The 16,882-nt window shown below is 37.0% G+C and overlaps 1 protein-coding gene across 6 annotated transcripts in view; it reads right to left on the bottom strand.

The window, feature by feature from the left end:
- Nucleotides 1-1,689: 1,689 nt before the first annotated feature.
- Nucleotides 1,690-16,882, bottom strand: part of SGK3 (serum/glucocorticoid regulated kinase family member 3) — a 120,957-nt gene continuing 105,764 nt past the window's right edge. For all 6 annotated transcript variants that reach the window (XM_014838507.3, XM_044780247.2, XM_070481144.1 and 3 more), the window contains 4 exons: nt 14,614-14,709; nt 12,504-12,659; nt 8,726-8,815; nt 1,690-4,626 (listed from right to left, as the gene is read on the bottom strand). In XM_014838507.3, coding sequence (XP_014693993.1) covers nt 4,456-4,626; nt 8,726-8,815; nt 12,504-12,659; nt 14,614-14,709 — 513 coding nt within the window. In that variant the 3' untranslated portion in view covers nt 1,690-4,455. The remainder of the gene's footprint in view (nt 4,627-8,725; nt 8,816-12,503; nt 12,660-14,613; nt 14,710-16,882) is intronic.

Raw genomic sequence — 16,882 nt, forward strand, 5'->3', positions numbered from 1 at the left:
GTAGATTTTTCTTAGGAGCCAGACATGATGTACTGGGTGAACAGAACTGCTGTAAACAGACCTTTAGAAATGTGGTGATATGGTGATGTATGGGGGAGGGGAAGAGGCCCAGAGTCCTACGACTAGGTCTCAGTCTTTGAGTGAGCCTGTGCCTCTGGACTGTGAACCTAACAAGTGTGTTTCTCAGTTTTTCCCTCTCCCTTTAGGTGGGGCAGGCTGGCTAGAGTGGACTTACCATCATTGAGGTATAAGAGAAAAATTCAACACAGCAAGGCTGTATTACCTACCATCTGGAAAGAACTGAAAAAAAGTCCAACATACTGAGATCAAATTTGACCATTTGAGTGGGTCTGTTTTACTGTTTGTAAGCCTTCTAGGTTTCATGAGTTAACTAAAAAAACACACACAAATACTGACAACTCATTGTAGACTTTCCTACAAAGATTTAACTAAAATGAAAGTGGAAAGCTCTGCTCCCTAATACAGTGAATGCTGAAATATGTTAGAAAAAAATAATCCTTGAGATATATTCCTGCAAAAGAGAATTTACAATAAAAACTTATGGGCCAGCCTGGTGGCGCAGCGGTTACGTGTGCACGTTCCACTTTGGCGGCCCCAGGGTTTGCCGGTTTGGATTGCGGGTGTGTACATGGCACCATTTGGCATGCCATGCTGTGGCAGGTGTCCCACGTATAAAGTAGAGGAAGACGGGCATGGATATTAGCTCAGGGCCAGTCTTCCTCAGCAAAAAGAGGAGGATTGGTGGCAGTTAGCTCAGGGCTAATCTTCCTCAAAACAACAACAACAACAACAACAACAAAACTTATGAGTCACACTTGAACACAAGATTTGTAAAGTCACCAAATATGTCTGGTTCTTCCAGGAAGCAGGGTTATGTAGAGTGATGTAATGCTTTGTTTTAAACTATTCTCTTAGGATTCATATGGTGATCTATCGTTTTCAGTACAATGTGTAAAAATAACTTTTTATTTACAGTATCCTTTGATTGGCTACTTCACTGCTATAAATCTCACTCTAAATTTGTACTTCTCTATTAGCTTTTTTTTGTTTAATATTGCTTTAAATCATTCTCTACTATCTTGCCTTTGGTTAAAATATTAAAAAGTTACATTTCAAGGCAGTTATATTTCTTTGTGATTTAATTACCTCCGTAAAAATAGGTATAATGTAAAGAAACAGTAAAATGAGAAATACTTTTGTGTAGGGGTCCTTTTAACTACTAAGGATATGTTAAAAGGATTACAAATGGCTTATAATACAACATTGGTAAGATACCAAAAATACTAAATAAATGATATGAATCTCCTATTGGAATGCTCTCAGGGAAGTTAGAGAGTAATTTCTCTTACTATTAGGTGAGTAAAGGAGAAGAAAGTGGCAGAGAAGAAACCTTATCTTTCTATAGCCGTGAATCCTTCTGAACATCTGAACAACGCTACGTGGCACTCCTCACCGCATGCTGACCTCATTGACACACAAAACTTGGCAAACCATTTCAAGATGTTTAAGCCACCTGAAACTCATCTGTATATACTTTGGGGTTTCATATAATGAACCTTGGGATATGGAATAATCTGTCAAAACCAAAAAAGTAAAAATTGCCTTAAAAGGTGAGTGGCAGAAAATTCCCCTTCAAAAACAGAGCTTTCAAACTACATATATGAGGAATTAAGTTATCAATTTTAACATGCTTTATTGAAAAAGTCATTCCATTATCACCAAAAATGCTTCTGCATACCCACTCCCACTTTTCATACAGTATATCATATACAAAAAAATGATTTGTAAAATATCTGTGTAAAGTTTTGTAACATTACATCTATGGATAACATACTAGTTACAGATATGCTAAAAGATATTGGTAATGGTAAATTTCTATAGTGGTAAAATTTTATAGTAATAAATATTTAGAATATTTAAACCATCTTTCAAATGTTTACCATTGCTGAAATTACATCCAAACAGTATTTGTTGGCTCTCTTGGTAAATATCTTAAGTTCAAAAATTATTTTGGCATATAAAAACTTTGAACAGAGCATCTGCTTCCAGTATATACGTCACTCAGCACCTCTCCCTGAATATGCCAAATTTTGTAATTTTCAGTGTTGGCTATGATGTGACAATGGGTAGGTAGCCCTACACTGTACCATAAGCAATAAAATAAGAGGTATGGGTAACAGGAAGAATTGAGACCTTTGCGGGGGCTGGCCCGATGGCGCAGCGGTTAAGTGTGCACATCCGCTTCGGCGGCCCGGGGTTCACCAGTTTGGATCCTGGGTGTGGACATGGCACTGCTTGGCAAGCCATGCTGTGGCAGGCATCCCACATATAAAGCAGAGGAAGATGGGCACGGATGTTAGCTCAGGGCCAGTCTTCCCTGGCAAAAAAGAGGAGGATTGGCAGCAGATGTTAGCTCAGGGCTAATCTTCCTCAAAAAAAAAAAAAGAATTTAGACCTTTGGGTTTCCTTAGGCAATAACCAAGAAATGGTTCAACTTTTAAAAGGGTATATACATTCTTCTACAAGACTTAGCATGCTATAAGAGAAAAGATACACTTGAAACTTGAAAGAGATTTTGTTCCCTAAATATTAAACGTCAGCCTATCATGATCTAGTACTTTTTACATGTGTCCAAATATTTAGTTAAAATTTTTTACTTTTCTCCTTCACACATATAAATAATTGACCACTATTGAAACCATGACCAATTTTACTTTAAAATAATGACAGGCACTAGATGATCATTAATCTTTTTGCTAGTTTATTATATCATATAAGATTTGTATTTCTTGGGATCTGAGAAACATCAACATTCTATTTTAAATTTGTTCTTAAAAATATACAATATTGCACTTTGATTTTTGGCAGTTTAATTAAGGATCAGCTGAGTAAAAAAAAATCATACTTGAAACTACAGTTCTTATTTTGCTTTATAATAAGCAAAGAGCTTTGTGTAAAAGCAGAACTTACAGTAGTGCCAAATAAACCATATATTTACAGTGTTGCTATGAAAGTCTTACCTCTAAAGGAAGATTCAGTGTATTGGATGCAAATATTATTAATCTAACAAAAGCACACTCTCCTCCCCCATTCTGCTGAACAATTTTAAGCCAAACAGTATTGGTGTGGAATGCTTTTGCGATTCCTTCCTCAAGAGAAAATACACAGAAAGAACGCCTATTCTTGAAGCATCTAAACTGGGTCACTAAACTTTTTCACAATGTTTCCTATATGACTTGAAAAATTTCTACTCTAATAACTGAAATTCCAAGAAAGCATTCTTTCTTAGTTTTTCTGTAGTTATTCTCTTTCACAATTACAAGTACACAAGTTAGTTGGTTTTTAATACGATTTTTAAGGTACGATTCCTGTACTTTTTCTAGATACTGACTATGCATCTGCCTGAATTATTTTTAACTTTTGTTACATTGTAGTGAAACTCTATAAATTTATACTGACCCAGAATCTGCTATTCTACTTTTTAATCCCCATATTAGGTAAATACTGTAGAAAGTTCAGTATTTTTCACTTATCAACTAGGAAGGTTTTGAAAAGCTTTTTGCAGAAGCAAATACCAAGATTTAGACCTACTTAACAATATATTAAACATTCAAAAGGATCAAAAAGAATATAAATAGAATGTATTTGTAACATAAATACATGACACAGAGACATTCATATTTGGCACCACCTAAAAAAAAATTCAGCAGTACTTTAATTACTCTTCAGATCTTTGGGACTACTTAAAATTTCTAACTATTAAACTTTTACTTTTCCTCCAGAGGAAAAATAATTCACAAATTTGAATTGGTATTTCAAAAGCAAAGAATTTCCTTTCGTTACTTCTTAATGTGATCCGCAGAATAAATGGTTATTCAAAGTGTTAGCTAGCAGCCAATGTGTTAACCATGCTTTTACATTTTAATCCTACCAAGAACTGATTATGTCAAACACTGATTTATCATGGAAAGATATGGTTTCTTCTTAAATAACCATGTACCAATTGCATAGTTCTGATCTGAGAACAAAGGTCAAAGTAGAGAGTTACAAAGGCATTAATATATGTTAAATGAACTGAAACAGACTGTTGAAAAACAGTCTATCTTGGGTGCATGTTAGTGTAAACTTAGAGGGAAAAAAACAGTCATTAGCAAAAAAGTTTTTTAAAAATAGGTTAATGCTAAGAACAACAGCTTTTAAAATTTCTGTTTAAAAATAAGCTTAATAAACAAGAGTACAAATTTTAATTCAAAACTTAGCTCTTTGAAATGCCCTATTTTCTGGCATACAGCAGAAAATACATTTTTCATAGTTTTTAACATTACATGTAAAAATGAGGCACTAGTTAAACATATTTGAATATATTCACAAACAGGAGTTTCAGTCTCATCCGTAGGCTTATATTTGCTCAACGGTTTCTGGATGACAAAGTGTTCACAAAAATAAGTCTTCTGAAGGAGGTGCGTAAGAGAAACCAAGGAATGCATCGTCCGCCTCCAGTACGCTGGCGTTCACTATAGAATAGTCAGAAGACACACACACAGAATACGGAACTGTTTCTTCTGTAAATGCTGCATCAAAGTTCCTGATATCATCTGGTCCTGCCTAAAACATCAAAAGTACACTGTTATTCACCTTAGCTTTTTTCCCCTTAATTCAGTCCTACATTAAAATCCTTTTATGAATTTGTATATTTATTCCTGGCAAGTTTAGATGTCTTCCTACTTCATCATTTCTTCAAAACACTTTCTGCTTTCCTCTCCTGACTGTTATTATTTGGGTGAGGTTATCTGTCCTTCTAACAGTTAAGGCTCTTGTTGCTGGGTCGGGGGAGGAGAGGTAAGAGTGAGGAAGGCTAGCATAACAGAGTCCTTAGCCATGTTAATTTGAATCTCAAGCCCTGCAACTGACTCCCTTTCGCTCTTCCCATCGCCATCTCTAAGTTTAGAGAAGGGGCTCAGGTAGGTTGTTCAGGACAGCATTTTGCATTTGAGCTTCCATAAAATGCCTGCCCATCCAGTTTCTCAATTCTAGGTAGGTGGAGCCTTTTGAATAAGGAATGATGGTCTGTAAGCAAAGTTGCGAAAGGGGCCTCTTCTGGTGCTACAGAGGTCATGAAGGACACCCTCGGCTCCAGAGGCCTAAGGGAACCAGGAACCTGGGAAAGGAAGCGCGGCGGCTGCTTAGGCTTGAAGGCAGCAGTTCTTCATCTTCCTTTATGAATCTGATACAGGCTTCCTTTATGAATCTCCTACCTTCCAGTGTATTTACAGATAAAAACTGGGATACAAATTCAGGGGATTCACTCTTAAAATCCATCCCTGAAGCTCTAGGTTATCTCTGCTCCAAGGGGAAGAGAATCCTTAAAATGTTCAAGTTGTTAGGTCTCAGGGAGGTAACAGATAAGGATTCAGAGGAGACATTATAAGCCAAGGATACAGTTAGCCTGGTAGGTCTACAAACAGCAGACACCAGGGAAACCCAGAGTATTAGATCCTTCCATATGAGATACTCCCCCACAGACGAGAAAGCAAGCTGGAAATTATATTTATATATACATAAAAATTCTTACATATAACCCCAGAAGCCTGTGCTCTGGAATAAGACTAAGGTTTGAATTCTGGCTGTGAAATCTGCTGGCTCTAATTCTTCAGAAAACGGCTCTCTCTCTGTGCCCGTTTCCTTTTCTGTAAAATAAGAACGCTACCACCTACCTGTTAAGGCTGTAGTGAGGATCTGATGAGTTAATACATAAAATTCCCAGAATCTGACATGTAGACGGCGCTCAAAAATGATGGCAAATGCAACTAGAAGGACCCACAACTAAGAATATACAACTATGTACTGGGGGGCTTTGGGGAGAAAAAGGAAAAAAAAATAAAATCTTTAAAAACAATGATGGCAAATGTTCTTTTACTTGACTTTACGAGTATTTTGGGAATGCCCTCATGGCTCACGGCTAGTACTGACATGGCTAATACCAGATGGCTTATCGAGAGAGAGGGCCCTGTCTTCAAAGTGCCTCAGCTCAAATTCCAGTTTTGCAACCTTAACTATACTTTGGGCAAGTTATTTAACCTTTTCTGTGCCATTCTGTGGAAAATAACAGTAGTATTTCATGGATTGTTGTCAGAGTTAAGTAAAAGGATACAGTATTGAGAACAGTTTATGAGAATATCTACTTTTTCATACTCTAGCTAACTTTCTGATCTTTGTTAATCTGTTAGGTGAAAACTGGTAACCTGTTAGGGTTTATTTTGCATTCTTCAATTATCAGTGAGTTTGAATATCTTTTCTTATATTTAAAAGCCATCTGTATTTATTTTCCTGTGGTTGCACCTTTTCTGTCTTTTATCTATATTTCTACTGGTCATTGGTCTTTTTTTCCCATTGACTTATAAGAATGTTTTATGTGTAAGGGAATTTCCCCCAGTTTGTTATTTGCAGTGTTTTATTCATGTAGACATTTCCAAAATTTTTTTTTAAAAGATTGGCCCTGAGCTAACATCTGTTGCCAATCTTCTTTTTTTTTTCCTTCTTCTTCTTCTCCCCAAAGCCCTCCAGTACACAGCTGTATATTCTAGTTGTAGGTCCTTCTGGTTCTGCTATGTGGGACGCCACCTCAGCATGGCTTGATGAGTGGTGCTGCTTTGTGCCCAGGATCCAAACCAGCAAAACCCTGGGCCGCTGAAGTGGAGCACATGAACTTAACCACTCAGCCACGGGGCTGGCCCCAACATTTCTAAATTTCACGTGATCAAATTTACCAATTTTTTTCCTCTCATGGTTTCTTGGTTGTGAGTCTTGCTGTAAAGGTTTAATTAACCAGTCACAGAAGAGGAGGGATCCAAACCTGGAGGTATCTGACTCTGAAGTCGACACCACTTCCATTTCCAAGGTTGCTTAGAAAGAACCCCTAACTCTTTAATATGCCTGATGAAGGTTTATTTCAGGATAACTAAACTCAGCAAGACTCTCAATACAAAGAGAAAAATAAAATAATTCTTAAAGCCCTGGGTTCCTACAGGACACTCTAGAAATCAGGGACAGAAACTGCCCCTAACAGAGTCACTTCTGAAACAGTCACTTCTGGATGAGCTTCATGAAATAAATCAGTCTACAAATACTGTTACGTTTATAGGTGTACAATATCACACTTATTAATTAATACTAGCTATGAGCTGTGCACTGAAATTAACCTTTAACAAAACCTGAGGAGACTAAATAATACTTACTCTCCTGAAGTGATTTCCTTATCCTGCTCTAACTTACTAAAAAACTATTTCACGAGTTTTACAGCAACAAGAAAAAACTTTAAATAAAAGAAAAACAAATTTACCTATGATCCTGCAAACCCAAATCAATCTTGGTTTATATTCTCTTTCAGTCCTTATCTGTTATTTTTACTGCAATATAATCATAAGTCATGAAAATTATAATTACCATGTTTCATTTAAGATTATAAGGATCTTCCAAGTGTCGGCTCATTTTTATATTTATTATCATTTGATCAACCAGAAAAGGCAATAGAGCATAATAAAGCATAAAAATAATGATGACTTTGGGATCTGGCACAGATTCGAATCTTTACTCTACTTTTTAATCCAGCTATGTGACATCTCTGACTTTCCATTTCTTCATTTATAAAACATCTATAATAATAAGAATAGTAACAGCAGTAACTTGTTAGCTTATTTGAGGAATAAATTATATATTGTAGTGCATAAAAGTATACATGCCTGTGTATATATAGGAGGCCATCAACAGTAACATCATTACTGGCCTACTGATGACTATTAATTTTTCTATTATTATATATTTATTTCTGAAAATTTTCAACATTGTTAATACTATAAACAGGCTTTTTTTTTAAAAGATTGGCACCTGAGCTAACAACTGCTGCCAATCTTTTTTTTTTTTCTGCTTTTTTTCCCCAAATCCCCCTAGTGCATAGTTGTATATTTTAGTTGTGGGTCCTTCTAGTTGTGGCATGTGGGACGCCGCCTCAACATGGCTTGACAAGCGGTGCCATGTCTGTGCCCAGGATCCGAACTAGCGAAACCCTGGGCCGCCAAAGTGGAGCACGCAAACTTAACCACTAGGCCATGGGGCCAGCCGCCTAAACAGACTTTTTGATGTAGCTTTCTGTTTAAAAATAAAAATCTTTAGGTAAAATGTTTCCATCAGTAGATTTAACAAGTTGAGATAATACAAACATTTTTATAATACGGTCTTAATGTTTTCCAAAAAGAATATAACAATTTACATTACATTAATAATGTTCATGGCCCCCAAATAAATAAATAATGTTGCCTGTACTTGGTTTTATATCAATCTAGAAAAAAAAATGTGCATTAGTGTTACTTAAAATGTTTATTGATTCATAGGTATGAAAATGATACCTCATAGTTACTTTAATTTGCATCTTTTCTACCTATTGAGCTCATCCCTTTCTTATACATACTCCAAAGAAACCTTCACAATTACTGTGCTGGAAGATATTTTTATCAATCTAACTATAATCTTACTGGTCATCTTGAAGTTATCAGTTGTCCTAGACAACCCTGAGTAACATATTTCACAAATATTTAGGTACTGATTCAATTTCATTCAGGTTAGATTTTGAGATCTATTGCTAAAATTATGATGAGCTACAGTTCTACATTTCACTGTTTTACAAAGAAAGATCTGGATATATACTTACCACATTAGGATTAAACGGTGGTGGAATCCTCTTTTGTACAAGGTCAGTCCAGCTGAGCGATTCAAAAAAAGGATGATTCTGAATTTCAAGCTAGAATATTAAAGAAATATGTATTTTTTATTAACGCTGAAGAATATATTAAGTAGTCACTGAAGAATTTTATGAAGCCAAATCATTATCACTTGTCCCTCAATAATTCTTTTTAGGTACATGTTTATGTTATTCATGTCACACAACAGTTAAGTGGAAAGACTACTACAGCAGACATGAAAGAGCTACTCAGAATGACCTGTTTAAGTTATATCCTCTTCACACAGTTTCCTCATTGGTAAAATGGGGTTAACATTTCTGCCCTGGGTAGTTTTCAGATTGTTTTAAGAATCAGTGGAAAATATGGAAATAAAAGTGGTATAGAAAGAATATAGCATTATAGAGGTACAAAGAATTATCATTATTATTATCTGAATGGGAGAAGTAAAGAAGTTAGGCAAGAGAGTTTTACACAGTGTGGCAGAGGCCAAATCAGGGCGACGAGCTCTACTAGCAAAATGTATTCCACTCTGGTGTTACTTTTATCAAAAGATGGCACCGTATTGATTCCAGCTTCTTTTCCTGCAAGGTGCCATAAGTGTATAAAGCAGGATCCAACCTAGTTTGGTAAACTTAAAGAGACTTCTTAGAGCCAGCCCTGATGACCTAGTGGTTAAAGTCCGGGGCTCTCCACTTTGGTGGCCTGGGTTTAGTTCCTGGGTACGGAACCACACCACTCCTCTATCAGTAGCCATGCTGTGGTGATGGCTCACATAGAAGAACCAGAAGGACTTACAACTAGAATATACAACTATGTACTGGGCCTTTGGGGAGGAAAAAATAAAAATAAAAAACTAAAGAGATTTAGAGAAAATGACGTCTGACCAGAGTTCTGAAACATGAGTAACAATTAGCCAGACAAAAGAATGAGGGGAGAACATTCCAGGTAGACTATGAAGGCCCTGAGGTAGCAAAGAGGTTAGGCTGGTCAAGAAAATGAGAGTCCCGGGGCTGGCCCTGTGGCCGAGTGGTTAAGTTCGCGCGCTCCGCTGCAGGGGGCCCAGTGTTTTGTTGGTTCGAATCCTGGGTGTGGACATGGCACTGCTCATCAAACCGTCCCACATGCCACAACTAGAAGGACCCACAACGAAGAATATACAGCTGTGTACTGGGGGGCTTTGGGGAGAAAAAGGAAAAAAAAAAAAAAGAAAATGAGAGTCCAATATGGCTGCAGTATAGGGAAGGATGGGGATTGTCACACAAAGTGAAACTCAAGAGGTAAAAGAGCTGTATCATATTGGGTCTACATTAAGAATTTTGGATTTTATTCTAGGGTTATGGGAAGTCATCAAGAAATTTTAGGTAGGGGACTGTCACAAATGTGGTGTTTTTTGGTTTGCTTTTTTAGGACCACTCTGACTGTAATGGGGAATGGACTGAAGAATCAAGGAAAAATAGCTACTCCCGTGGCCAAACAAAACATGACAATGCCAGGAAAAGAGCAGCAGCAGTGGGAGTAGAGAGAAGTATCTGGATATGGGAAAGATGTAGGAGGCAAATACAACAGGACCTGGCTGTTTGTTGAATGTGGAAGTAAGAAAGAGAGAAGAGTCAAGAATAACACTCAGATTTCTGACCTGAACAACCAGGTGGACAGTGACGTCATTTAATAAGAAAGGGAGCACAGAGGAAAGAAGCAGGAGTGCAATTCTGAACATGCTGTGTTTAAAGTTCTCTTAAGAAATCCAAGGGGTGGTACTGAACAGGCAGATATTATGAGTCTAGCGTTCACAAGCGGGGTCAGGACTGAAGATATAAATGTGTGAGATGAAGATACACAGATAACCGAAGCCACAGGAGCAACTGAGACAGTCCAGGAAGAGAGCACAGACGAAGGAGGGTTTAGGACAATCGCAGGAGCGGCAACAGTCTGGATGAAGAAGGGGAGCTTCACAGGAGATTATGGAAGAGGGTCCAGAAACACAGAAAGGAAAGCACGAGACGAGTGTGTGCTCTTGCAGAAGCCTAGGAAATAAGAGTGCTGGAAGTTTAAACGCTGCCGAGAACACAAGCTGAGGAATAGAAGTATTCAGCAATTCTAGTAGCTATTTAGTGGTAAATTCAGAAATTGAGAAGAGACTGGGAAAGAGAGAATGAATAAAGAAACTTTCAACAAGTTTGTCTACAAAGGGAAAAAGACAGACTATTACCTTGCAGGACAGCAGGGTTGAGGGTTTTTTGATTTAAGAAGCAGGAGACTTGATAATGTTTAATTACTGACTGGAAGGAACCAGAACGAAAAGAGCAGTTATCTGTGCAGAAAAAGTATGCCCACGGCTCCCTGCAAGGGGTCGAGATCCAGTGCACAGGCAGGAACTGACCTTTTCCACTGCATTGGGAAGAAGGAAATGATCAGAGCAGATGAACGGAGGTCTGAAATCTGATAGGAGAGGCTGAGTTAGTTCTGCTCTGATGATCCCATCTTCCCTATAAAACAGAAGGCAAGAGCATCTGCTAAGGAATCTGGAAATTAGAAGAGAGGGTCTGAAATAGTTAAGACAGAGTAGGAGAGTACGATGGAGAAAGAAACACAGGCGCATTGCCAGGCAGAAGTGGAGCAGAGAGGAGGTTAACGACCACGACTCCGCAGTGCTTCCAATATGCCCAGCTGTGCGACTTTCTTCAGCACTGTTCAGCAGCCCAGATGATAATTCCGGTCATCCAGTGTTGTGATTTCCGCCAGTGAATTCATAAAAGGACCCAGGGGCAAGGAGGTGTGAAGTATTAGCAAGACTGACTGAAACAACGGACTACGGAATCCAAGCTGGACAGAAAACACGACAGAACTACCTGCTGAACTGGGGAGCGTGGGAGGGGAAAGGCACTAGCAACACGTTTATTATCCACAGCTGAAGTTCAAGATTGATAAATAGCCCACCAAAATTTCCAAGAAATTTAAAAGTTCATGTTCCTCAACAGTTTGTGAATTTACTGACACACTAATATAACCTTGGTAACTACACTAGCAATGTAAATACTCTGACTTAAAAAAACCCCAAACAAACCTGCAGATTCCATAACTATCTCAAGGGGGTGTGACCAAATTCTCACAAAAAAGTTATTAATGTTAGCTCAAGGCAAAAGGCATTTCTCATGAAGTAAGGAGGCACTTAATAAATTCTTACTAGGTAAAATGATTTAAAAGTTTAGGTAATCAGGGGCCAGCCTGGTGGCACAGTGGTTAAGTTTGAGAGTTCTGCTCCAGCAGCCCAGGGTTCGCCATCTGGATCCCAGGTGCAGACCTATACACTAGTCATCAAGCCATGCTGTGGTGCCCTCCCACATACAAAGCAGAGGACGACTGGCATGGATGTTAGTTCTGGGACAATCTTCCTCACCAAAAAACAAAAAAGTTTAAGTAATCCAAAAATGTATACTACACATTTCTTAAAAAGGGAGGGGAGGGAAAATTCTTATAAATAATAGGATATGAAAGCTGGATGTGGGGGATGAAGAGAAGAGGATCAAATTGTTATGAAGATCAAATGGAGAAATGCATGTGCACATGCCTTAAACACTATACAGTTTTATACAAACTGGTGAAAATTGATGAGACAAGCATGCTTCTTTTTCATGGTGCTATTCTTTAAGAGATGTATTCATTCCATTAAATATCACATAAAACAAGGATTTCTCTTCAAATTTTAAATAAGTTTAAATATAGCTGGACTGGGAAAGATATACATACAAAGTCTTCTTTGGCACCGAGTCGATTTTGCCTGTCCTTTTCTAGAAGTTCTTCCAGAATGGACCAGGCTGTGAGGCTCACTCCAGGCCTCAAATTTAGGGGCTTGTGAAGAATATTGTCATACATTTCAGCAACATCTCGGCAATAAAAAGGAGGCTAAGAAAAAAAAGCAAAACAAAGTTAGTGTTAACTGAACTACGCCAAAATGTTTGGGTTAAAACAGTTGGCTTTGGCCTTGATCTACAGGGAGCAGGCTGGGTCCGGACAACTGCACAAATACACAGGCCTCTTTGGGTGTGGGGACATCTGCAGTGTTGCCTCTTGATGCGAAGAGATTCTAAAACCCAGCACACTGAAGACCTTAATACATGTTCATTGAATGAATTAGGGCCAGTCTGTTCAATAACACTTTGCAGACAGGTGTAAATAGTATAAAACTTGTGACGGTATCTATTTTGGAGAAAACCACCACCAACCCCATCATAGGCATAATCATAGAATTATTTGACACAAAAATCCAACACAGATCAAACATTAAATAATTTGCTGAGACTTGGGGATAAATTAATTAAAACACGGATTTCTAGTAGCAACGGAAATGTGAAGACAGTGCTCCTTCCTCAGTGTCTAAGGCAGTGACCGCATTACATGTGTACTCTGCAGAATTGAGATTCCATTGTCACAGCCCAAGGACCTGAGGTACAGCTTCAACATGAGAATTAGCCAGTTAATCATCTAGTTATAAGTTTTAAAGTAAAAATAACTTTTAAAGTTAAGGGAGTTACAGGTTTGTCACTTTTCTGTCTTTTTTACAGGAAAGAAAAAACTTTTACTTCTTAAAATCTAATTTTATTTTTAAACAGTTAATGTAAGTGTCATTAATGAAGCATATGTTTCAAATGTTCCCTTTTGAATCAACTGCATTTTATATACAATAATAATATTTTATACTTTCATAGTCCTCTAAAGAAATTCAAAGGGTTTGAAAATATCAGGATGGCAAATATCCAGCACTTAAAGAACGTAAGGTACAAAGTGGCTGCCAGGTGTTGTAAGCCACCAGCATAACCAGACAACTAGATCTTTTTACAAGTGGATCTTGGTCAAGGGCAGAGAAGAGGCAGTGTTGGCATGGCAGGAATCTATCATTCAAACTTAACAACATGAGACAAATGCTGTAAAATGTACATGTGTTGAATTTCATAGAGAGCTCCCCGTTTTCAGGAAAAAGGAAAATACAAAACAAAAAGCAGAACAAAAAAAAAACCCCAGGCTGCAGCTCAGGTCTCAGCTAACATGGTACCCAGCTCAGTGGGGCAGCAGCAGGAGGCTTGAGGGCGTCATGCCAGCACGAGGCTGCTGACACTCATGGGACCACAAACAGTCTGGAAATTATTCCAAGGATTTCAAAAAGCCTAACGAAAAACATATATTATTCCTATAAGAATATGTAAGCTAATTAAAACATTGAAATTGTTTGCTTTTGGCCAGAATGATATTAACTCAATGTAGGAAAACAACTTCACTTGCTTATCAGCTCTGGCTGGCCTTATGTGTGTTCAACTAATAAAAACTGATACATCGTATACATCATTATTCAATGAAATCCTCAAGACATGGTGTTCATGGTGAAGGGAACAGAGGATCCCAGTAATGGAATAAGTGGAACACCAATGTATTAATTAAGGCCTATAAAAATAAAATACAAGGCAAAAACCAAAGGGCATTATTTTCTGATAAATACAAAAATCTTTTTTCTTTCCACCTTTTTGAAATTAGGCAGAAAGATGATTGGAGTAAACTGAATGAAAGTGAATAATGTCCATGTTACAAGCAGATGTCCATTTCTAAAAAATGTGAGTGGGATGAGAACACCTGAAGTAGCGATTAGTATGAAAGAGAAATAATTATATTAAAAAACTAGTAACAAAATAAAAAGCTTTTCTTTTTGTGCATATCCCTAACATGGTTTTGGATTCATTTAACCAGCTTACTCCTGATCTGTTAGTGTTATCTAAGTGTCCACAAGATTATTAAGAGAGAGAGAAGAGAGAACACTCAAATCAATTATAATATATTGGAGTAATAATGAAAGAGTAGAAGTACATACCAATCCATACAGCATTTCATACAGAACGGCACCAAGGCACCACCAATCTACAGTATTGTCATAGGGCTGTTTTCTGATTACCTCAGGTGCAAGGTACTACAGAAGAGATTAAATATTAGAGCAACTCCATAAACAACTCAAGACAAAATTTAGAAATAATTGAGAAATTCAACAAATTTTAGGTGTTATTATTACACTAAAAATATTATCTAGATTTTCAATCGGTCGGGTATTTTCATCCTATACCAGCTCCTGGTTTATAGGCAGTGGAACTCTTCAGAATCAACTAGAATAATTTTCAAAATAAACATACTCAAGTTTCTCCCAGAAACTGTGATGCAGTCAAGACAAAGAGAAGAGGGTAGCAAATGGAGAATCTGTAATACTAAGCAGGTAAAGCAGGTATTTTGGAGAAGTCTTTCATAAGATTAATTTTGGTCATTATTCAAAACTGTTTCTCTTGAAGAAAGAATTCTTAATGTGACAATTGTAATTCATTTTTTCTTTTTAAAAGTGAAAGAAAAAAGAATGAATTGCATTATTTGAGAATTACAATAGCAATTCTCTAACATTACTTAGAAAAGTTGTATAACCTTTAGATGGCTATTTATATTTTAATTTGTAAAAAATTCAAATTTAACAAAATTTCACACATATAAGAGGTGAATTTGAATTTTAGATTCCAAAATCTATATTTCCTCTTCCTATACGAAATATATATAAGAAATAAGTTCTTCTTAAGCTTTTATGTGTGATCCAAAAAATGGCAAAATAAATAAAAAGGGTTTAATAATTTCTGATCACATTTAGATTTAAATGACCAAAAAAACTTGTATTCCCTTTCTAAAAACTACAGGACTTAAGAAAGATTTTGTTAACTATGAAATCAATATATATTCAATAAAAAATGTTTCTTCATACACAAACCAAAACAGAAAGGTTACAAACATATACAAAAGCTAGGGTTAGATTAGAGAAAGAAAGAAAAAATACATTTCCAAGCAAATAATTGCTATTTCATGATATTTGCAATTACTCCATGACGATGATGAAATAGTACCTGGCACCTAAGATTACTACAAATACATTAAAATTAGGACAGTTTAAAATTATTAAACTAAACACGTGTGTGTGTGTGAAGTGAGAATAACAAGGCTTTAACATAAATTGTAAGGATTTTACCATTGTCTCAAACAGAAAGCTAACAAGACTAGAGAATGGGATGTTCTGGTTAATAAATTCGGACTTGTAATTTTTCTCCCCCTACATCCCTTACTTTATTTTCTTGTTAAATAAACACAATTTTATTCTAAAATATTTTTTAGCCACTCAGAAAAATAGAAAAATAAAATGGAAAACAATAAATCTTCCACCTAAATATAGGCAATGTTAATATTTTGCCACATATGCTTTAACTTATATTTTTAAAAGAATAGTTTTATTACAATATTCACATAGCATGCAATTTATCCATTTAAAGTGTACAATTAAATGGCTGTTAATACAGTCACAGAGTTGTACAAATATTACCACAATTAATTTTAGGACATTTTCATCACTGATTTTGTGATTTTTGTTTTAAAGGATTAGAAATATAATCAAATGCTTAAAACAGTCTAAGGTAATTTTTTTTGTTGTTTTTGAGGAAGATTAGCCCTGAGCTAACTAGTGCCAATCCTCCTCTTTTTGCTGAGGAAGACTGGCCCTGAGCTAACATCCATGCCCATCTTCCTCTACTTTATATGTGGGACGCCTACCACAGCATAGCTTTTGCCAAGCAGTGCCATGTCCGTACCAGGGATCCGAACTGGTGAACCCCGGGCCGCCAAGAAGCAGAACGTGTGAACTCAACTGCCGTGCCACCAGGACAGGCCCTAAGGCAAACTTTTAACATTAAAAACAAATAAGCATAGGGCTGGCCCCGTGGCCGAGTGGTTAAGTTCGCGCGCTCCGCTGCAGGCGGCCCAGTGTTTCGTCAGTTCGAATCCTGGGCGCGGACATGGCACTGCTCATCAGACCACGCTGAGGCAGCGTCCCACATGCCACAACTGGAAGAACCCACAACGAAGAGTACACAACTATGTACTGGGGGGCTTTGGGGAGAAAAAGGAAAAAATAAAATCTTTAAAACAAAAAAACAAATAAGCATAGCTTATCTTTGCTGGGTTATCTGTGGCATCTCATACTCAGTTAAAAATAACTATCAATAAACTTTAAATGTTCAGAAAGAATAATTAACAGATATTTTAGCTGCCTGGAAGCTGAAACA

Source organism: Equus asinus, chromosome 12 (assembly GCF_041296235.1).
Source record: "Equus asinus isolate D_3611 breed Donkey chromosome 12, EquAss-T2T_v2, whole genome shotgun sequence".
In the NCBI taxonomy this organism is placed as follows: domain Eukaryota; kingdom Metazoa; phylum Chordata; class Mammalia; order Perissodactyla; family Equidae; genus Equus; species Equus asinus.